Raw genomic sequence first — 23160 nt, forward strand, 5'->3', positions numbered from 1 at the left:
ACTCTTTGCTTGTTTATAATTAAAGCTATCTACATTTCCATGTGTTTACATAACAAAAAAACTGCTGTTGAAAATATAAGCCAATCTTTCTAAATGGCTTTCAGTGAAGCTAAAGGAGGGAAACAGTAGGTGTTGAGAGTTCCAGAGATGAAAGCTACTAAATAAGCAGGTAACTAATGAATGTTGAATAAAGTGGTAGTTAAAATGGATTAGAAACCTTTAGCTCAAGTCATCCTTAAGCACAGAAGCTGATTGGGTGTCCTTAGGTTGGTCATTCTCTCTCAGCCCAGCCCAGTCTAACTCACAGAGTTATTGAAGCTCTATGTTGCTACTTTGATCTATACAAATAAAAAGGTAGGGCATAAATATAATAAATAAAAATAAAGATAACTTATTTCCACTGTAAATCAGAATGTGTAGTGTATGCTGAAGTAAGATAACTTCACAGTTAGAATTGTACTGTAGATAACTTTTGGTTTCCTTTTAAGCATTTTTCTTTTTTTATTGATTTTTCAAAATTACAATCTTTACTGCTTAGTAAACAACATGTTGTTTGGGTTCACATATTTAACATTAACTTCTTTAATATAAATCTGTTCAGTACTGCACAGTCCAGTATTTTTTCCCTGATCCTCCTTTCTTCTCCATATTTTTCTATTTTCCCATCATTACACAGTTACAATTCTTGTTACTGTTGATGTATACAAAGTTAGATATAAACATCCTCATCATGTTTTACAACTAACGATAATATCAATTCATAAATCAATATCCTGATTTTCATGTTCTTATTAAGGTTAATTTCCCATCAATATTTGAAATATCTTCAGTTATGATTTTCTCAATATTAATTACATTTATATAGCTAAAAGTTTTATTCATACCAGCCATCCCCTTATTTTCATATTTCCCATATAAAGAAAAAAGAATGCTATTTTAATTCTAAATCATATCTTTCATTATAAAAGTCTAATTATATCTAGGGGTCATCCATTCTTTTAATCATATTCAAACATATAATTAAGCATGTTTAATTATATATTAAACATATAATGACCCCTCTAATAGGTCAAGTCTTCTGTTTTTTAAATCTAACTCTCACTTTCTTTCTTTGTCAAGTAGCTTTCCAAGCCAAAGCCATTAAATTGCCCAGGAATTTTCTTTCTATTTTTGTAAAAGTTGCTTGGCACAAGGAAGACAATTTAGGTAGGATATTTTTGGGGGGGAATTCCGCCCATTTATATTCTTTAAGCAACTCTCACTTTCCTTCTCCCTCAATTTCTCTTTTCATTTTTTGTCTCTCAAGTTGTGACATTTCCCCTGAGAGCTCTATATTCCATTTTTAAAAATATTTTTCCTTATCATCAGGTATGTTTTGCAGACCTAAGGGGTAAAGCATCTTTTCCATTTTTGTTGTTATGGCTAAGTCTTGCAGTATTTTATATGTATATGGTAGTTTATATTTACCTTCTTTTATCTTTTCTGTCTCTAGTCCATTTCCTCAGCTTCATCTTCTGATTTCTGGTTTATTTGTTCATACTTTATAGTCATTGTCTGGAAATTTTCTAGTTGCAGATTTAGTTTGAGATTTGTTCATTTATATTATCTAAGATATTTTTAGTCTCATTGTGGTTTCTTTTTGTGTCCTCTTTGTGTGCAACTATTGTTTGGTGAATTAGTAGTAGCATAGAGTATATTTCTTTCTGAAAGGTGTTTTTTTTTCTTGAGGCATCATTCCTGGAGATCCTCTTCTGAAAGGTGTTTTTTTTCTTGAGGCATCATTCCTGGAGATCCTATTAAGATCACTATTAAGATCCAATAGGTTCCAGAATATGGGTCCAGTCTTAAAAGCAATATTTTGTAGTAATTTTTTGTCTCAGGTGTCCAAGAATTGTCAGTTAGGCAAGGTTGTAATCCACAATGTTCAAAGTGGTCAAAATGTTCAACCACCCTGAAAAGTCTCAAAAGTCTCTCCCAGCCAGACATAGTCAATTTTTTCTTTCTCTCCCAGTAGTTCTTGAGTTTAAAAGTCCAAGCTCAATGTTTATAATCCAAGAAGGGCAGGGTAATAAGTATGCCAAATATTTTCCTTTATTGCCAGCTGTTCTCCATTAAGCTAGGAGCCACCAAGCAGCCAGGAAGCTAGTTGTAGTGCTATACTCAAATCCACCACTAGATGTCATTCAAAATCCATTTTCCACTCTTAATTCAAAGGATAGATTTCTTATATTTTATCTCAATGTTTTTTTTCAAGGAGAAAATCTTAACTATTATCTCAATTCTCAAATTTATCAAAGCTGTAGTTTTATGTTACTTCCACTTCAGTATTATGTATTTCTGTCTCCCATAAAAGAAATTAAAAGGTCGCTTCCGTTCACATTCAGAGGTTTTAGCTTCTTGGGAACCTTTCCCAGGAAATTCAGTTGTAAAATAGTAAAGAAAGGATCAATGTTCTCACCCAGTTCCAAACATGCTGTTTACGATACTAATTAGTGCTTTTCTTCTTCAGTTGTCAGCAGCTAATGGCTGGCCAAAGAAATATAGCCAGTCTTTCCCCTTCCGATTCGGAGGGCTTTCCTCGGATTGAATGGAAATACCAATCTCCGTGATCGATGAGGCATTCCTCCTTCTTCATTGCCTCTTTGGGTTGACTTTAGGCCCTTTTAGGCCCCGCAGCAGGGTGAAATTGGGCATGGAAGGCAGAGCCCTACCTTCCTGCATCTGTCTCACCGCGACGCAAAACCAGAAGTTTCTCCTTTTAAGCATTTTTCTAAATGTGTCCAGTTATCTCTCTCTTGATACTAAAGTTACATTCCTCCAAAACCTCACATAAAATGTATTTGCATAACAAGAGATACTGAACTTGTGGAAAAAAGGTAGTTGTGAAATATGGTGTCAAAACTTTATAACCACAGCGCATTGAGAAATGTACTCATATATATGCTTGTCTCATATTCCATGTAACAGGAATACATTTTCTTTTTTTTTCTCCCACTGGATTTCTAACATTCATGGTTATCATGGCAGACAAAGAGGAAGAAAACATAATGGAACTTCAAATGCTAATAGTATTCTTTATCGTGTGCAATAAATTCACTCACAGTAAAAAACTCATCCTAGGGCCAAGGATCATTACATGAACAGTTGTTGTTGTTGTTGTTAGTTGTGAAGTCGTGTCTGACCCATCGCGACCCCATGGACAACATTCCTCCAGGTCTTATCTTTTTAGCTTTTGGTACTGTCCATGGAGTTTTCATGGCAAAGATACTGGAGTGGTTTGCCATTTCCTTCTCCATTGGATCACATTTTGTCAGAACAATCTGCTATGACCTGTCCGTCTTGGGTGGCCCTGCACGGCATAGCTCATAGCTTCACTGAGTTACGCAAGCCCCTTCGCCATGACAAGGCAGTAATCCATGAAGATGACATGTACAGTAATACATCCCAATTCATTTCTAGTATTAGGCCATTTTTCTTTTCATTTTAGACATACTGTTGATATGATTCTGATCCCATAATAACAATAGTAAATTCAGCAGATATGGAAAAAGTGGGAAACAAGGACCCACAACTGAAACAACCACAATTGTAAATGTGTAAGGAAGAGCAGAAAAGGATTTTGGTAGGAAAATGTTCTATTTTGGCATGTTTCAGGCGGGAATATATTTTAAAAACCACAGTATCTGCATCTGTATTTAAGACAATGGAATATGATGCTTTTGCATGCAATATAAGTTTTGCATTGAAGATTGAAAGGGCTATTAAAGATTAACGTTTGCTTCTACTTCAAAGATACTTGATATGGAAGATTTTTGTTGAAAATTTAACTCAATCTCAACTTTAACTTTGACTTCTGAAAATGACAATGGATTACATAGTAGCTGTAACATGCTGCCTCTTGGTACAAGCTCACAAGAGGGGAAATATTCCACCGGAGAATATCACCAAACTGTAATTCATATTTCTCTCATTCTGTTTGCTGAGTAGGGAGTAAGAACTTATTATAACATTGTCTGGATAATGAACTGCATTTACTCTGAAATTTGTTCTTTAAGTATCAAACAACTTTTTTAAAAAAAATTAATAAGAATATAATTTCAACTTCAACCTTACAGAAGAAACCATTTCTTACTAGGAATATATTTAAAAAACTCCTAATTTCATTAGTATATTCTATAATTGCTAAGGGATGGGTGGATAGGTTCATGAGTATGTACAGGAAGATTTTTCAAAATGTGCAAGAGGACAAATGTAGTGTTATGAGTGAAACCTTAGGCTTTTGTCTGCATGTGAATAAACTTGGAAAATCCATGGTCTCTGGTTATAAAAGATCTTGATTTTTGATTGCCCCACCATGCCACTCATTCTGTAGATTTTAATCCTTTAATCCTTTGTGGACGACACTAACTCAAATTCTCCACAGGCATACACTAAAAAGTTCAGTTTACAAATTAAGTTTTTAATTTTAAATTTTTAAAAATCAGAAAAAAATCTGATAATGACTACATGTTTGTTTTAACATTTCAGTGTATTCAAGAGCCCAAATAAATACTTTTATTTATTGTTTATCAAAATCTTTATTGCAAGAGCTTTTCAAGCATACAGTATATTTCATTTCCCTTCTATTCTTCTATACTACTCCTTAGAAACATGAAGCATGACATTCCCAATCTAATATAACATTACTGTCATGGCCTTTTAACATGTCTTGTTAAAAATGATTGAGGATGAGGTCTTACTATAAAAGTAATAATAGGCAGATAAATTGATATCAGGGCAATCTGTTACATAATCCTTCAAACGAAAGCACACCAAAACTCAAAACATGAAACATAACTATAATCTCAGGAAAATGCATGGTTGGTTAACTATCTGAAAAGACATGCACAAAATTCAGACATAGATCCAGTGCTTTTTTTCTAAAAAAAAAAAAAAAAAAAGGTGCCGGAACTCACACATGTCATACAACCCATCTTGCCTACCCTATAAGGCAGACTTTTCAACCTTTTCACTGATTGTACCACTTTTAGGATATGGCAATAATCGAGTAATACTTAGCAAGGTGTCAAAAACTTGACCCCCCCTCCAAAAAAACCACCAAACCTGTTCAAAGTTGCAATTGTACTGAAATGACTTACAACCATTTTTCACACTTATGACCATTGCAGCATGCCCAGGGTCGTGTGAATTATATTTGGATGCTTGGCAACTGATTCATATTTATGATGGTCACAGTGTCCCAAGATCATGTGATCCCCTTTTGCAACCTTTTGACAAGCAAAGTCAATGGCAGGGCTGCTGGTGGCCAAGTGCTAGGACGAGACTTACTTCCCTCCCTCCTTCCCTGCCTCCCTCTTTCTCATGCCCACCTCCTTCTGAAGGAAGAATTTGAACCCCTCCCCATATTTTCTCTCTTCCATATATTCATCAAACAAGGAAAAGCCTCCAGAGACAGAAAAGACAAACTGCGGAGTGAACTAGCTTAAAAAGGCACATTCCCCTTTAAGAATTAGCTACTGGCTAGAACAGTGGTTCTCAACCTGTGGGTCCGGACCCCATTTGGGGTCGAATGACCATTTCACGGGGGTCACCAAACCATGCTGTCTGCCATTTTTTTCCCTTTTCCCTAGCTGTCCTACTCCCTCTTATTGGTGGCCACACCCACTTGGGGGTCACCACAACATGGGGAACTGTATTATGGGGTCACAGCATTAGAAAGGTTGAGAATCACTGGGCTAGAAAGCAAAGTTAAGGAGCGCAGCCGGCACTTAAGAAAAAAAAATGGCTCCATTCATAAGTAAAGGAATGCTACAGGCAAAATCCATTCAGGAGAAAAATACTTCAAAATCCCTTGTAGCAAAACTTACAGCTAACAATAGCAGAGCAATAGAAGCTAACACGAGACATCTGCCATCAGCCAAATAGAAATTGCCAAAGATTCCTTAAGAACACAAAGCCTACATTGCACAAATCCCAGAACTCTAAAGTCACAAAAGCACATAAGAATCCTTCCACTCTCCATCTCCCTCCCTCCTCAGTGCCTTACCTCCAGCCATTGCTGCCTTTTTTTCATTCCTCGTGGAGGGCGACCCCTCCCCTGCTGCATTTCTTGCCTGTTTGCTGCTGCCAGCAGGGGTGGCTGCCACAGCAGTTGTAGATTGGCTCATGGCCGGCCATCTTGATCTTCTCTCCCCCCACCCTCCTCTTTCTCCTTCTTCTTTCCCTTTGGTGCAGCTAGAGCTGACTCCCCCTCCTCCCAAGGCTGTTGCTTTTTTTCTCTCTCCTGCCCAATCTGCCTCCTTTTATAGCCTCCTCCTCCTTTCTCAGCCACTCTGCAGCTCCAGAGGACTCTCTCACAATAAGTCCTTGCCTGCGCTGACTCTTTCCCTCCCCCAGTACACTTGGCTAGCAGGGCTACGTACCATCTGCCACTTGTTAATGTACCACTGGTGGTACGCATACCACTGGTTGAAAAGCCCTGCTATAAGGTTCCATCCAAAAAAGGTGCTGGAACTCCGTTCTGGGCGTTCTATGAGAAAAAAAGCCCTGCATTGATCTCTCTTGTTCCTACGTGGAAAGTTAAATGTGCAGGAGTTTCAAGAACTTTGCTGGTGATAATTGTTTCTGTTTCTATGGAAACATGTTCTGAATTGCTACTCACGTGATGGTGTTCATTATAAAAGAGACTGCTACAAAATACTGGAGACTTGAAGCTTTTAGTTTAAATCCTTTATTGAAACATCTGCAGTAACCTGAAATATAAATGACTAGAGTTAGTGCTGTTCAATTAATTCAAGCATAAATATCGACAGAAGGTATTTCAACATTTGAATTCTTGATGGCTATCTTCTACCATATCCCTTTTGAAATAGTCTTAATTGTTTATGAGATGGAGGAAGGAACATCTATTAAATAGGAGAGAAAGAGTAAATCGGTCTGTTCTATTTTGTAGGATTGAGGTAAATAACACATATTTTTAAGGATAAATGAGATTCCATAATTACATAGCAGATCAGCCAACTGCCTATTGATTTGATACGGTGTAGGCATTCCTTTCCCATTCTAAAACAATATGCAGTGAAAATAGTTACAAAATATTACTACTTTTAATAACCTAAAATTATCTTGAGTTCCAATTATGTGCAGATAATGTCTCCTTCCATAAACTCTTCTATTAATTAATTACTAGTGTATCTTTGATTCAGATTCCATATTGGGAGAAGTTTGAATTGCCTTAACAAGAAACAAATCCTTTTCATTACAAACTGAACTTCATGGGATGTTCAGCATTATTTCTATAAGTTGCTTTGATTCCACAATAATCTTATGAATGTGCTGTTTTCTTAGAAATGTTTCTGCTGCTTTTAACTTGTAAATCAAATCTTTCTTTAATAATTTTTCTGGATATTGTCTAGAATCCATGGGCTCTGGGTATAAAAGATCCTGATTTTCTTGCCTTAAGTTGTCCATGATTTCATTTCAATGTGGTAGTTACAGATTATTGTCAATTGCCCTAAAAGAATGTGACCTTGATTCTCACACAGTTGCAATTGTTATAGCTAACTGAAACAGCTCAAGCACTTCTCCTTCCCTCCTTCTCCATCTGAAAATACCAAAAAAAAAAAAAAAAAAAAACCCACAATGAAAGCAAAAGGTAAAATGGCTAGTTTCTCAGTTGTTGCAGGGCTGACAGTAAGACTAATAAAATAGTTAAGGACTCTTAAACCCCTGTAAATTTTGCTATCCAGAGCACGGGGGTGAAAAAATGTTTGGATACCAGTTTACAAGCATTCAGGATAAATTTAAATGAAGTCAATTTTGTAGCACTTCTAGTTTCAAGAGGATGCAGTTTTTAAAACTGTGAAACTTTAGTGCAGTTTTAAACGGTGGCAAATTTTACCTAACAATATCCTAGTGTTTTAAAGAGTAGATCACATAAAAGTAATAGATTATACAACTATTTTTCACAGGTGTGTCAGTTTATTACCAATTTCTCTTAAGTAATGTAATTGTTCTGAATTTAATGAAACAACATGGAATTTATAGGATAATGGTTAAACAATGCCACTATCATGCAAGAATTAATTGTAAAGGCTGTTCAAAAATGGCTTGCATGGAACTTGATATAGATCAGATAATTATAATTGCCAGAAAGGTGTGCAAACAACTGTAAAGAAATTAACCAGAAAATTATAATATGCAAAAACAAATGTATGTATTTAATAAGTATTTATTTAAAAATATTTATCATGCTCACAGACTATAAATCTATAACATGATTCCTTCCTTCATCCAGAAATACTTTGTTTTGCAGGATTTTGAATTAAATAATGAATTGAAGATGAGTGTTCTTAATCTACTAGAAGAGGTTTTGAGAGACCCTGACCTTTTGCCACAAGAAAGGAAAGCTACAGCAAATATCCTCAGGTAAAGAGGATCTATGAGTTTCATAACAGAAGTATTTTGAAAGAAACAGGAATATGATCAATTTAGATGTTTAGTTTCAGCATATCACTTTAAAAAGGGGGAAATAAAATTTTGTTACAAAAATGTGCTGCCGAGCAACTGTTTTATAAAGAGTTAAAGCCATTTTAATCTTTCTCTAAGGAACATATGCTGGAAAATTATACCCATGAAGAATTGGTATCTTTTTGTTCTTCTTTTCACCAAAAGTCTGACTGCAAATTAAAAATATATGAACATTCTAAATATATTACATACAAGCAATTTGAGAAGCTCAGTCCCTCCAATAACTCATCCAAGCCACTTGTTTACATGATACAAGCAGTTTGGTGCTACAATTGAAAAACCAAAAAATACTTTGAACATTTCCAAAGAAGTAGCACCAAAATATTATTCTGCAAGAAAAGCTACAAAAAACTTGTATAGCATCTTATATAACATAATAAACATGTTAATCTGGACAGTTTCATAAAACTCTTGTTTCTGGTATTATTTGCTCTACGCCCTATCCGGGCAGGGCAAATAGGCAGAACTGCTCTACGAAAATATCAGACTTATATTGGTGCCTATATAATTGACTTTTGTATTGCACAATTACCTCAGATCATTTGATAGCCTTACTGACATGGTAGATGGTAGATGTGAGAATCAGTATCAATGGATTTGCAAGGGATTGAACATCGGTATTCAATGAACATTTTTCATAATTCCATGTCATCTTGAAGACAGGTTTTACATTAAATGCATCAGGTGTCTCTCTCAGTCCCTGTGCTGCTTTATAAATGTATGGAAATAGCATGGAATATACTGTATCTAGCATATATTTATAGAGTACTAGAGGCATTATAATTGAATAGGATTCTGAAAATGCAAGACTTACATGGCATAGTGGAACGTAGTTCTGAAGAGACATTAAAAATTATGGCTACCATTTATTAGGCATTATTTCAAGACAGCAGTCATGAAGATGCATCCTGTAACTTCTTCTTAGAGAAGCTTTTGATCATATCTCACTTTCTTGAAGAAAGGTGAAGAGACACAGAGACTTAATTGCTGCTCCCGCTTTTCAGAATACTTCCCCTTACAGTTAAGACTTCCTCCATCCCCTATAATATTCCAGAAGCAGCTACTAATTTTTCTGTGAAGTATTTGGTTACCTTGTTTTTGTTGTCTTCAATTTATTTAACTTTGAATGACTTATTCATTTATTTGTATTTTTTATTAATTTTCCTGTCATTATAATTTATAATTATAATTTATTTTTGATTGCTGTAACTTTGATTATATATTGTTTTAAAGTATCTATATTATTGATTGTTTTGTAAAGCACCATGAGTCTACATTTATTTGACAGCATACTAGTAGAATAAATAAGCATATATACTTGGAATACCTATAAGGCAGTGGTTCTCAACCTGTGGGTCAGGACCCCATTTGGAGTTGAACGACCATTTCATGGGGGTCGTCAAACAATGCAGTGTGCCATTTCCCCCCCCCTTTTCCTTAGCTGTGCTACTCCCTTTTATTCTATTGGCTTTTGAAAGCCAATAGAATAGACTCTCTTGAATAGAGTCTAATTCTATTGGCTTTCAAAAGCCAATAGGAATTGTCCAAGCTGTCTTTGTTCTGCTGAGCCCGCCAAAAGTCCCATTCTGCAAACGGTGCTGCACCAGTTGAGTAGTCCTCGACTTACAACCAGTTGAGTAGTCCTCGACTTATGACCAGTTGGGGGTCGCGGCATTAAAAAGGTTGAGAACCACTGCTATAAGGTAACCATTAAAAGTAGCGCAAAAGACTGTAGAAATTTCATTGTCAAATAAAATATATTGCTAATTATTTTTAGGACACTTTCTCAGGAGGATCAAGATGACACACACTTAAAAATAGAAGATATAATGCAGATGGTGAGTTTATTTAAATAAATATATGTTTGGTTTATTTTTTATTTACATAAATTGAGCTTACTCTCTGGAAATTATGCTTGACTATTCCATTATTACTGCCTTTTTTGCACATCATTCTCTGTTATATTTTCCTTTTGATCACTAGGTGTTTCAACTGTTCAGTAGTTACAATGAAACAAAATAGCTATGGATATGAACTTTAGTTTACTGAGATGTTATGCAAAATGTGGAACTTTCATTTCAATATACCAAGGAAGTTGGTTAAAATGAGTCATACCTTCAGAAACTATTTATAAATCATTTCTTTATATATTTTATTACACAAATTGTTTATTTATCTAGCCATCCATCTCACAGAGAAGTGATTCTAAATATTACAAAATAAAAAGCAATAGCAGAATCAAAATACTAAAACAGATACAATTAAAAATACATCAAGCAATATTATTAATAACAAGATGGTAGAGAAGGAAAATCGATATTAAAAACATGCTGCCATCTCATTAAATCACCATTTCTTTGAGAGCCCTAAACCTGCTGACACAGCCATGTTTTGAGGATTTCCAGAAGAATATCAAGGATGGGACTAATCTCACCTTGGTGGACACCATGGCAGAAAAGGCCCATCTTCTGGGCCCCACCAGAGGAAACTCTTTCACCAGGAACAACAATATATCTCTTCTGTTAGACCTGATGGACAGGTACATGTAAATTAGGTGGAGGCAGTTCCTCAAATAAACCCTGAAATGGCTGTTTAAAATTGCAGTGGCAATTTGCAAGTAAAACATAAATAAGAACTTATTTTTAAGAAGTGAAAATCTGTTAACCATGGAAGAGTTATTTATGTAGAGGAAATATCAAGTTGAATTTGAAGCACAGAAAGTTTTAACCGTGTAAGGTGCTTGATATAACAGTGATAGCAAACTCCTTTTTCAAGATCTAGGCATTATTCACTGCATTAAGCTTCTTTTTCCTATTCTGTTCTAGGAACATGATTACTCTAGGATTCTGCCCATGCTATGCATTTTTATTTTAAGAATTGTGTATTAGCAAGTTTTTAGAACTTCCCCTTATCTATAGTATTTTATCCCTTTAAATCTGTCTGAATCCATGAGGAGACATATACAGAATCTGAGGATTTATAGGAGTATAAGAAATGTTAAAAGACAGAAAAAAAAACAAATATAGCTGTCCATTTCAACAATATTCAGGTTCTGATTAAGTAACCATAGTGCTGTTAGTTGAAATGGGGTGGTTTACTAGAAGAGGGCGTGTCTGATTGCCTGGAATGCTGAATAACAACACTCTACAGGTAGTCTTCAAGTATGACTGCTGACTACATCAGCAGTGGCAATAGTCCAGGCCATCTTGATTGTTGCTTAATTCCAGGCTCATTGATTAAGCAAAAAGTGAAAAGATCTCAGGTAAAGAGTGCAGAGATGCCTTCGGAGGGAGACAGAGGTCCTGGGGGACCCACATGTGTTGGCAAGCCACACATGAGTTGGGGGAGGGGACTGCTTAGTACAGTGCAAGCTGAGGAAGGCCGGGGAATAAGGGCAAGAGGTACCTACATGTGGACTTTCAAGCACCAGTCATAAATACTTTTGTTCAGTGCTGTCATAATTTTAAACAATTTCTGAACAAATGGCGTAACCTGCAACTACAGGTAGTCTTCAGTTTATGACCACTCATTCAGTGATCGTTAAAAGTTACAACAACACCAAATAACAGGGATTTAAACCCAGTCACAATGAACCATAGCCACATGATTACCATTTGCAACCTTGCCTACTGAATTCCCACAAGCAAAGTCACTGGGGAAGCCACCAGGAAAATGAAATTGTTTTATTTATTATTTACAACATTAGGAAAACAATTTTGGGTTTCAGAAATAAGAATTCATGAAATGCTGTTTTGATGATGAAGAAATGAGACTGTAACCTGTCAGTGCTCTTTTGGAAGCACTCTTAACTTCTAAAATCTTAATGTATTAATTTTAGGAATAAAATAGAATATTAAAATTTTGAGAGGAGAAATTCATTAACATGTATAAAAATGATAAACATTTTTAAATCTGGGTAAATAATCTATCAGAAAAAGGGAAAATTTATTGTGGAAGCTGATGTTTTTCCAGTGTACTATCTTTTATGTTTTATTTCTGTTGAAATCAGTTCAGTGAGGACTTGGCTGGATTGTACTCTAAGTAACTCTCTTGGTTAAATAACAGAGAGTATATTTATATAAGTGCTTTTCCCTTTCAGGATTTTTCTTCCACAAATAATAAAATCTGACTAATAAAATTGATAAAACAGCTATTAGCCTAATATTGTAGAAAACAAATAAAAAAGGTTAAAATTGCTTTTTAAACAGTTTAAAATATATTTTTTCCTTACAGCTAGAGTGTCCAAAACCAGAATGCTTTGAAACATTAGCAGTGATGGAACTTGCTGAACAAATAACTCTCTTAGATCACATTGTCTTCAGAAGCATACCTTATGAGTAAGTGGTATTCCAGTCATTATTATGGAAATGCAAATATTTCTAAGCAAAGGTTTGGATAATACAAGAATTTGCACAAAATTGGAATGGATCATATCGACAGGGGAAATGGAACAGTGCATATCTTTCAGCATAATTGGATCATAAAAGTCTAGTATCAAAGCACAATGCAGTAATAGCATAGTATTTCTAAGCTGTTCTTTGTGAGCAAGGTGCAGTTTATTTCCTGACAAGGCTAAAATATCAATACATAATACAGCTCTAAAGAACCAACAATAAAATTTTTGTACGTGCTGTCAATTCAGGAAATCTGTAGTACAGATAGCAAGGCCATTAAAGGCTGAGTATGTAGCATTCAGGGAAAGACCACTCAAAAGTAGAGAATTGCATTCCGAATATAAAGGAAACAAGTTCAGTTAGCTACATCTCTAAATAAAACTTGGAAAAATCATTTGTGAAATTTTGGTTTGAAAGCCTCAATACTACTTCCAGACAATATTGACATACAGTATATGGGCCAGATGGATGAGCACTTTGAGTCTGTAAAAGGTGGCTTTATGTTTCCTAATGTCTGTACTATATCAGCAAAGAGAAAGTACTACCATTTTCAAAGCATATTCCATGAATACTTTGTTTGGAGAGGGAAGGAAATATTGAGTGTAAAGAAGTTATGTGAAGTAATATACATGGTTCACACTGTATGATCACATTAAATAAGAAAATAAGACTATAGTTGATTCCAGTGGGATCCTACTGTAGTATAAAAGAACTTGTCTCCTAATTTTTCTTACTTTAAAGATCCGGCTAGAGAAAGTTTACAAAAGTAAACATGTTTTTTTTTTTAACAAACATTGTTTCCTGATTTAATAAGGCTTTAAGTAAAGACATTTACTTATGTAACCAATTCATTTTTAGTAGTTGAGAAGAATTCATTCCAGAATTGTAAAGCTGTCTCCAAAATAAATGGAGCGAATAGAAATAAATATTCTCTCTTTTTTGCTGTTTCTTTTTTTTATTTTATTTTCCAGAGAATTTCTTGGGCAGGGTTGGATGAAATTGGATAAAAATGAAAGAACACCTTACATTATGAAAACTAGCCAACATTTTAACGATGTGAGTTGTCAAATAGAGAATACTTCCTAAGAATACAAGAATGCTAAATTAAAAATATTTCTGTGACCCTAAAAGTTACCAAAGGACTCCAGTTTTCCTGAAGAGTAGTTAAGGAGTTTGATAGTAAACATTTTAAAAAGTAGAATCTTAAGAAATCTGCTGAGATTGCCAAACAATGGCACAAGAAACTAAATTACATTTTATTAAGAATGTATAAAATAAATTGTTCCTTATTATTTTGGTTTCTTATTTCTGCTTAGATGTTATATTGATTTTTTTGCTCCTAGTATGCTATTGGAATCTATTGTACAGAGTTTCCTTTGCTATCTCTTCAATAATTTCTTTGTTTTTGTTTTGTTTTCTTACTTTGTTTTGCAATTTAGCACCTCTCAAATGTGTTATCAGTATTTCAACTATTCTTGAAGGGTACCAGGTTGGGAAGTGTTGCCCGATTGCTTTTCATCATTTTTGTAATATATGTTTTGTTTGCTAAGAGCCAGACATGTTTATATCATGTAAACGTAATGTATCATGTAAACATCATTAATGGTGTTTAATTCAGTCTTGTAAATGCAAATATTTATAGTGCTAGTTCTTTCATTTAGATGAGCAACCTTGTAGCATCCCAAATTATGAATTACACTGATATCAGTTCCCGTGCTAATACCATTGAGAAATGGATTGCAGTGGCAGATATTTGCCGATGTATGCACAACTACAATGGTGTCCTTGAAATCACATCAGCCTTGAACAGAAGTGCAATCTACAGACTAAAAAAAACCTGGACAAAGGTTTCTAAACAAGTAAGTAATTAATACAGATTGAGACTTTTCATGAAAACTGATAACTGTTCAGCACCATATTACTTTCATCATGAGAAAATTGTGCAGTTTATTGAAACCTAATATTTTGGTATCCTTTTCATAAAGGTGCATTTCTGGATTCATTACCAGTCTAACGGTTTAAATATTATTCTTGCAAAAATGACATGTTCGTTCATGTAAATGTCTCATGCAGGCATAGATTCATTTAAACAACATGATGCGCCTATTTCAGTACTGTTATATTTAGCATGTGGTAGGACAGAATTCTGACTTTGGTATGTTTATTTGAAGAAGTTGAACAAAGCAATAAATACACATATAAAATTTTTCATGCCACCCTTTTATTTTTGGGCTATGTTTAATGATGATTACTTGAAGAACTACACATTTCTTTGAAGCTAAATTCTTGTTTAGGGAACACTTTCTGTGTTGTATTACATTCTTGTCATTTTTGTTTGTAGACTAAAGCTCTTATGGATAAACTTCAAAAGATTGTGTCATCTGAAGGAAGATTTAAAAATCTGAGAGAAACACTCAAGAAGTAAGTCTCTTATTTTGTTCTAATTATTATATGATTTAAAATTTGTATCTGTAGTGGATGATGGACTAAAAATATGAAAAAGCATTATTCTTTTGATTCTTCAACCTAGCAGTCACAGAGACAATTTTTATTTAAACCTGAAATCAGAACTATGTCAGAGATAGCTAATTTGGCTTCACTTCCATATTTTTGGTCTCTCTTCAGGAAGGACTCAGTTTCTTTTTCTCCTGCTTCTTATCTCAGCTGGTTTTTCTCCCTAACATCTGTGTAATAAACAAATCAGAAGATATCAATGGTTTTGTGACCTTTTGATTTAGCCAGGAAAGGTACAGGTCTGAAACAGGAATGGCTGTTTTACCATCACATCCCTGGCAGATTGGATTACAGCCCTGATTTGTAGAATGGAAGCTTCTGTTACAAAGTTGTTCCCCTTGTGTCCAAAACTGTCCTTTTGCAGTTCTTCCATGCAGGAGGAATCAAGGAATGCTTGTTCTTTGCAGGATAAGTTAGAGAAAAATAACCCCAGCTTCATTGAGCATATAATATGTGCAAGAGACAATAAAGAAGAAACTTGACATCGCTTCTTTGAGGGAAATGATTCAGTGAAGTAATGACATTTTGGGTTTTTTTGCACAAGAATATGTGAGAGGAAAAAGGGTACGTTTGAAATTGGTGCATGTCCTACCTATAGTCTGCAGGCTGGGGTTATTGCCTTGTTATTCACACACTTAATTCCCCACAATTAATCAAATTAATTAAAATAGTACATTGACAATCAAATCTGAAAATTAAAAACAACTCGGTTATGCCATGAATTCACCCTAATAACTATAATATTTTCTAAGGCTGTTGTTCTAAGTATCCATATTTGGAGTAGTTTCTGCTAGATATTATGCAATGTACTTCTAAATAGAAATATTTATTTACCATACATTTTGATAGTGGAAAGTGAGGAAAGATAATCTGTAACTCATAATCCTGACAGGTGTCATTTCTTATCCTGCAGTTGCAACCCTCCTTCGGTGCCATATCTTGGGATGTACCTCACAGATCTGGCTTTTATTGAAGAAGGAACACCAAACTTTACTGAAGAAGGCCTCGTCAATTTTTCTAAAATGCGAATGGTAATTTTTTTATACAGGTTTTTAAAAAAAATTATAAGGATTTATAGGTAACAGTATATAAGATTATATTTCATAGTGTGGATAGAAATTAAAAAACAATTGTTGATACTTGTATTTACACTCAATGTTCTATCACCATCTACTGGCATATTTTGGAGAATCAGTATTGTAGTCTTGATTAGTCAAATTCCCATTACATCCATAACATAGACACTGATCCAGTCAAATCTCCTCTGTATCTCTGGCAACACAGAATCACTCTTAAACTGGATTAAAAAGCACCATTTTGGCAATACAGAATCCATGCCCATTTTTTGTATATTTTTTAAACCCACACTAGTTAAATGTAAGTCAGAACAAAATTAATCTACCCAGTAAAACATGGAACACTCAAACCCACTCAAAACCCCATTTTGCATACCCTCTCTTAAAAGGGATCTGGAGAGAAAGAACAACAGAAAAAAAAATTCTCTATTGCAGAATTTAGGCTGAAACCCAATAGCATCAGATATACCTCCCCAACTTTTGTTGGCTGCAGTTGATAAGCCACACACATTGTTGCCCGTCTGGACAATCAGGCCATGCTATTAGGAAAACAGTTGTATAAAATGGAAAATCCAAAATCTCACTAAAAGGATATTTTTTTTCCTACTTTAATTCTTCTGGGTTGGACCATAATCCTGCTTTTGGCCTAGGATGAAGTGTTCAGAGACTAAAAGAGCTCCAGAAAGAAGAGCAAAGAATATAAACCTTGCTACATATTACAATTATATATAGAAAAGTTAGAATTCAAACAACTATTCTAAAATTCAACAAGGAATTATTATTGATACTTGCTTATTTAACAGATATCGCATATTATCAGGGAAATACGTCAATTCCAACAGGCTTCCTATCGAATAGAGCATCAACAAAAGGTACAATATTTTCATATCTCCTTTTACTACAGTATAAAGTTTTTACCTTATTCTGGATATATTACTAAATATGCACCATATTTTTTATCAGCAAGGTAGGTGAAGAGATTTGTGATTTAAAGTTTAATTCAGTATTATATGGTATAGGCTTTCATGGCTGGTATCTATTGGTCAGTGTTGGGTTTCAAAGCTTAGTGATCATGTGAGATAACTGAATTCCTGATGTTAACACTAGCAACTTAAAACCAGTCCTAAGTTACCACAGACCCAGAAGTACTTATGACCAGATTCAAAGTTCTGCCAACTGCCCCTCCTCATGGACACATAATTGCATTTTGGCTGTTTGGGTTACATGACTATGATTTATGACTTTTTTGCCAGAAACTGGCATTTACAGCTGGTCCTCAACGTATGACCACAACTGAGCCTAAAATTGCCATTGCTAAGCAAAATAGGTGTTAAATGAGTTTTGCCCCATTTTACGACTTTTCTTGCCTCAGTTGTTAAGTGAATCACTGTTAAGTTAGTAACAGGGTTATTAAGTGAATCTGGCTTCCCCATTGACTTTCCTTGTCAAAAGGTCACAAAAGGTGATCACATCACCTTGGGACACTGCAGCCGTCATAAATAAATGCCACTTGCCAAGCTTCTGAATTTTGATTGTGTGATCCCGGGGATGCTGCAATGGTGAAAAAATGGTCAAAGGTCACTTTTTTCAATGCCATTGTAATTTTGATTGGTCACTAAACAAATGGATATAAGTTGAAGACTACCTGTACTTTTCTGGCCAAAAACACTCATTATGGGCAGTGGATTTGTCAAATGACCACAGCAGTCACTTAACAACTGCAGATTCGCTTAATGACCATGGTGATTCACTTAATGACCACCAGAAATGCTGTAAAATGGAATCAGTTATGTGATGACCTGTTTACTGACTGGCACAACTTACAACTGTAATTATGGGCTCTGGAGTACCTATATTCAGAGGCAAGGTGATCTGCAATAGTAATATAACAGCTGGTGGGGTGGGGGGCAAGGGGAGAACAGAGTGCACAAGCTGTATCCTAATATTTGCTGAAACTCTACTTCTTTTGTGCATGTGTGTAATGTGACCATTTAGAAAAGGAGAAGAGTTTGCATTGTGACACCATGACCAGCTGATGCTACTTAAGATCCCTTGCTGCCCTCTGGACACTGCTGGCTACTATTTGCAATTTCTTTTTGCGTTACCATACAAGCCAAAGAGGAAACATAAAACAAAACATGGGTTCCTTCTCTGGATTGATCTGTTTAAGTAGCAATCACTTGCATTGAGTGAGATGATGTGGAAAAGAAGGCAATTTTTTAGCTACATTGCTTAGATGGGGGAGCTGATGGGGTTATGGCAAATTAAATGGTCTGACTGAGGCCCATGACTTCCTGCCATCTGCATTAAAAAAAAGTATTTCTATTCTTTTCTAAATTTCGTATCTGCTTCCTCTCTTGTTTGTATCAAGATTGAAACATCTCATTTTAAGAAAAACTACAATTCTATTCAAGAAAGTATATAATGATTCCAACATCACCAAACAATTGCTTCATATTCTTGCTTTCCCAGGTCACTCAGTACTTGTTGGACAAAAGCCTCATCATAGATGAGGACACACTGTACGAACTATCTCTAAAAATTGAGCCCAGACTGCCAGCCTGAGAAATTAATATTATTCTTCAGCTATCAAGAACTTAGTTTAATGGAAAAATTATGCATGGCACGCCTCTAAAGAATGCAAGGGGCAAAAGCTGAGAAAAATTGAAGTTCCCTTCTCAATTAAAGGGATGCAGAGTCTCACAGAGATACTTTTTCAGAGAATCAACTGTTGGAGGAATGGAGCCACATAGCAGAAATGTGGGTCAAATGGTTGCTATTTGACAGAAGTAAAGAGATTTCAAAATAAATAAAGGACTAAAGAAAAGGTGGGCAATAACTGTACTGAGCCAGTCAAGGAGACAGCAGACCAAAATTTGAGTACAATGTTTTGCTTGAGTTGAATAAACAATAGCATGCTACTAGAGGAAGAAATCTTGTCTAATTCAAAAAGCATGTTTTATTTAGGTATTTTGACCAAATTTGCACTTTATCAAGTCTATTGTAAATGAAAGAGTATTTGTAAAAGCAACAATGTAATATGTAACAGCATTATTTCCTGTATAATCCATTCAGTATAATCCATTCAGCATGGTGAGAGATATCAAAGCAGGCAAGAGGGCATCTGCAGCATCCATCAACTTGCCTGTTTTGATACCCTTTGTGGACACCACTAAAACTGTTCATTTTAACTGAAGATGTCTGTTCATAAATTAATTTTCCTATATTTACTTTTTTCAAAACTGAAAGAAGACTGAAGAATATCAGTGTGCCATTATAAATACTAGCTTAATATTCTAAATATATTATTCATTCTCTAATCATAGCAATATGTGAAATGATCTGGTATGCAAATTAATGCACTGTCTTGCATGGTTGCTCAATATACAAGCTTAGAAGGGACTGGTTTGATATTGCAATGTTGTGGCAGCCCTGTCTCTAGATTAGTCTCTTTGGTAATTTGTACTTTGCTTTCCAATAGCACATTTCTCATATAACTTTTGTTAAAGTATATATGTTTTAATGGGATTGTGATGTCTTCTCCTATGCACTAGTAGATGAAATGAGTGTGTGTGTGGGGGGGGGGGTTCTTTCATACTGGAAAGTAGTTCCAAGCAAATATCCTATTATAAGGATTGACCTCTTACCTTTTGACCCCATTCCATTGAAGACAATAAGTGACCCTCAGTTCTGTACTGATGTCAGAGGCTAGAGACTTATAGTCAGTAGGTTAACCTGAGAAATAATATGAATAAATCATATATAATTTTGTTGTTCTGATGGATTTTCATACTCTTTAGAACAAGTTATGAAGGTGTAGAGTTTCTGAATCTTTTACTTTTTTATGGATAACACTACACACTATGATCTCTGTTCTTGGCACTATAATATCATTTAACTACCATTGAGCTTCACATAACTAGGCTAGCAGTAACAAGCATATATTTGTGATTTTGCATGTGTCTGCATACAATGTGAGTCCAGGATCACCTTAATAGTTATAAAATTATAAAAGCCAATTTTTATAAGGGTAGCTTGCATTCAAACAATTGATCTGCCACATACATTAATAAAAAATCCATATTTTTTTCTAAAGAAAAGAAAATTTCCAATACTGAACAGTATATATACTCTACTCTTATGTAGAATTTTCTGCAAACATACTTGGATTGCAGCCATGATCTTATAAGAATTACAAATTATTTTGCATATTCACTTATATTTTTGCTACAAGTTAATCTGTTTATATTACATTCCCTCACCATGAATCCTAGATTACAAGATTGTTTGAACAGCAGTAATTTGCCAAATTCATGGAAAGTAAAAATATATTCATCCTATTTTTTTTAAACTTTGAAAGAGTAAATAATATTTTAATCTCTCATTCTCCATATTGACTTTAGAAGGAAGAATATGTTTAAATATTTGTTACTGAAACTACTTAGGAAGAAAAAATATTTTTATTTAACTGACTTGAATAAGTTACTAACAGATTTATTTTTTTAAGTCTATGGAGATTAGATTACTTGTAGATCAATTTACATTTTCAGACATATATACTAGTTCTTTGATTGCCTAAATAAAAGTAGTCTCCCTGAATGGAAAGAATACATAAACCAATTGTTTGAAAATGCAGTTAATATCACTTTTAAATAACTAGAATGAAAAAGTGTGCTTTTCCAAGGAGTCTCAGCCAGCAGATGAAAGATCCCCTTAAACCCTCTCAGGACTACTACTGTTTAAAAAAGGATGATCATTTGGTTATACTTGAGATTTTATTATTTAGTGCTAAACTAAACTAAACTCTGACAATGGAAAATTAATCTGTGTGGCTTTTTTTCATCTCCATTTCTAGTATATTGCCAGCCCAGAAAATCTAGTTTTGTCTAATTACAAATCCCATCCATTATCTGCTCAGTAGGAAATTTAATCATTCTAAAGTGCTATTTTTATATAACTATATGCGTGGCTGCACATTTAAAGGAATTATAAAATACTCTGTTAAGTTTTCAGAAGAACTTAAATAGGAATGATGTAGGCATGTTTAAGTATTTCTGGTTAATGAATATGGTAAATTTCAATGTGAATAATGTTATTTATAGATATTTGTTTATTTTCTTTTGTTGAAGATGATTGTTCCTTTCATAAATGCCTATCAGAAAAAGATAATAGCAGTTTGAGCATGATAAACAGAAAGCATGGATTATATGACCACAAGATAATTTACTGATATTTTCGCTGTTTTACTATTTTTTAAAATTTCATGCACCAGTTATTTAACAGAAGTACACTAATTTCCAAGGCAATATTTTTTAATTATTTTCTTTCGCCTAGAGTGAATCATCTTTCCTTCTTCACAAATTCCATATAGAACCTATATATTATTTTGTGAGAATTGTTTGTGACATAGTGATTGATAATTTATTTTGATTTCCTTGTATTTCATTTTATAATATTAGCTTTGTCCTTTCAGGGGGCACTTTGCCTATTTTAGATTCTAAGTGCAGCCGAAGGTGCTTATATCTGTTTTTCTCGTATTTAATTTACATATTCTATTAAATTATATGATAACTCTTATTCTGTGTGGTCCTTGTTTTCTCACCTTTTTGTTCAAAATCTTTAGCAAGCTTAAATTAATTGTTGTTAACAAGGATTTGACATATTTCTGCCATCATGAGTGGAGTAGACAGAATATTCCTACTGAATATTCAATACCATCTAGCATTATCCTAAAATGTAGTTCCTAGAAGATTTAATTAAAGAAAACAAGTTCAAGTATATTAAAATCATTAATGTATTATTGCATTTGGATAGATTCTGTATTGTGGACCTTCCATTCAAACAAAATCAAAAATCACAACTTCTCTTTTTCTAACTATAGTCTGTTGTGATATCCTTGACATTCTATTCATTTATTATATCTATTGTAGTTTCCTGAATAAATGCCAGTAGATTTAAATTGTGTTGATGAAATAAAAAAGTAGTAGTAGTTCTTTTGCAACCTAATCTGCTAAATACATCATTGTATCTCTAGCAGTTGTTTAGCTATATCTTAGTGACAAAGTTATCCCGTTTGTAAAATAACTATATAGTACAATATGGTCTATCACTCAAATAGCCTTTTAAAATAGCAATTTTTAAATAAAAAAATTAATGGCCCAGTAATGCTTCATTATAACTAAAAAGAATCCTATACATTTTTTCAGATCAGCAATATTATTAGCATTGGTTAAGAAAAAAAACAGTTTAAATTAAATGGCTTTTATCACTTCTTTAAAAGCTTATGCTAATGAGTTTTATGCAAATTAAGATGTGATGTCAAGAGCCTATTTCTGTCTGCCAGATTTATCTTATAGACAGGGATTCCTTGGCTGATGTAATTTATGTCACCATACATAATGACCAGTAGGGGATTGGGCAGCTGTAATCTTATCATAAAGTGATTTTGATTACGGCCGAATAAGCCTCAACCATTTTGACATTTTGCCTGTTCTAATATTGCATTCGTATTTTTAAATTTTTAGTTTAGGTCACTTGCTTTCCACCTCTCTTATTGGGTAGTTTCTCTAAGAAAGGTCTACATGGTGGACACACAACAGACAAATCTTCAGATTATTTTTCACAATGGATTAATCTAGATGAGAACT

The 23160-nt window shown here is 34.3% G+C and overlaps 1 protein-coding gene across 6 annotated transcripts in view; it reads left to right on the top strand.

Annotated features, from left to right (window-relative positions):
- RASGRF2 (Ras protein specific guanine nucleotide releasing factor 2) overlaps positions 1 to 22090 on the top strand; it is a 162488-nt gene extending 140398 nt beyond the window's left edge. For all 6 annotated transcript variants that reach the window (XM_039320718.1, XM_039320720.1, XM_039320716.1 and 3 more), the window contains exons 19-27: positions 8315 to 8427; positions 10307 to 10367; positions 12763 to 12866; positions 13895 to 13979; positions 14585 to 14782; positions 15265 to 15344; positions 16351 to 16468; positions 17317 to 17385; positions 18986 to 22090. In XM_039320718.1, the coding sequence (XP_039176652.1) occupies positions 8315 to 8427; positions 10307 to 10367; positions 12763 to 12866; positions 13895 to 13979; positions 14585 to 14782; positions 15265 to 15344; positions 16351 to 16468; positions 17317 to 17385; positions 18986 to 19078 (921 nt within the window). In that variant the 3' untranslated portion in view covers positions 19079 to 22090. The remainder of the gene's footprint in view (positions 1 to 8314; positions 8428 to 10306; positions 10368 to 12762; positions 12867 to 13894; positions 13980 to 14584; positions 14783 to 15264; positions 15345 to 16350; positions 16469 to 17316; positions 17386 to 18985) is intronic.
- Positions 22091 to 23160: the final 1070 nt, after the last annotated feature.

Source organism: Crotalus tigris, unplaced genomic scaffold, assembly GCF_016545835.1.
Source record: "Crotalus tigris isolate CLP2741 ecotype Arizona unplaced genomic scaffold, ASM1654583v1 scf7180000023687.2574627, whole genome shotgun sequence".
NCBI classification, from domain to species: Eukaryota; Metazoa; Chordata; class Lepidosauria; order Squamata; family Viperidae; genus Crotalus; species Crotalus tigris.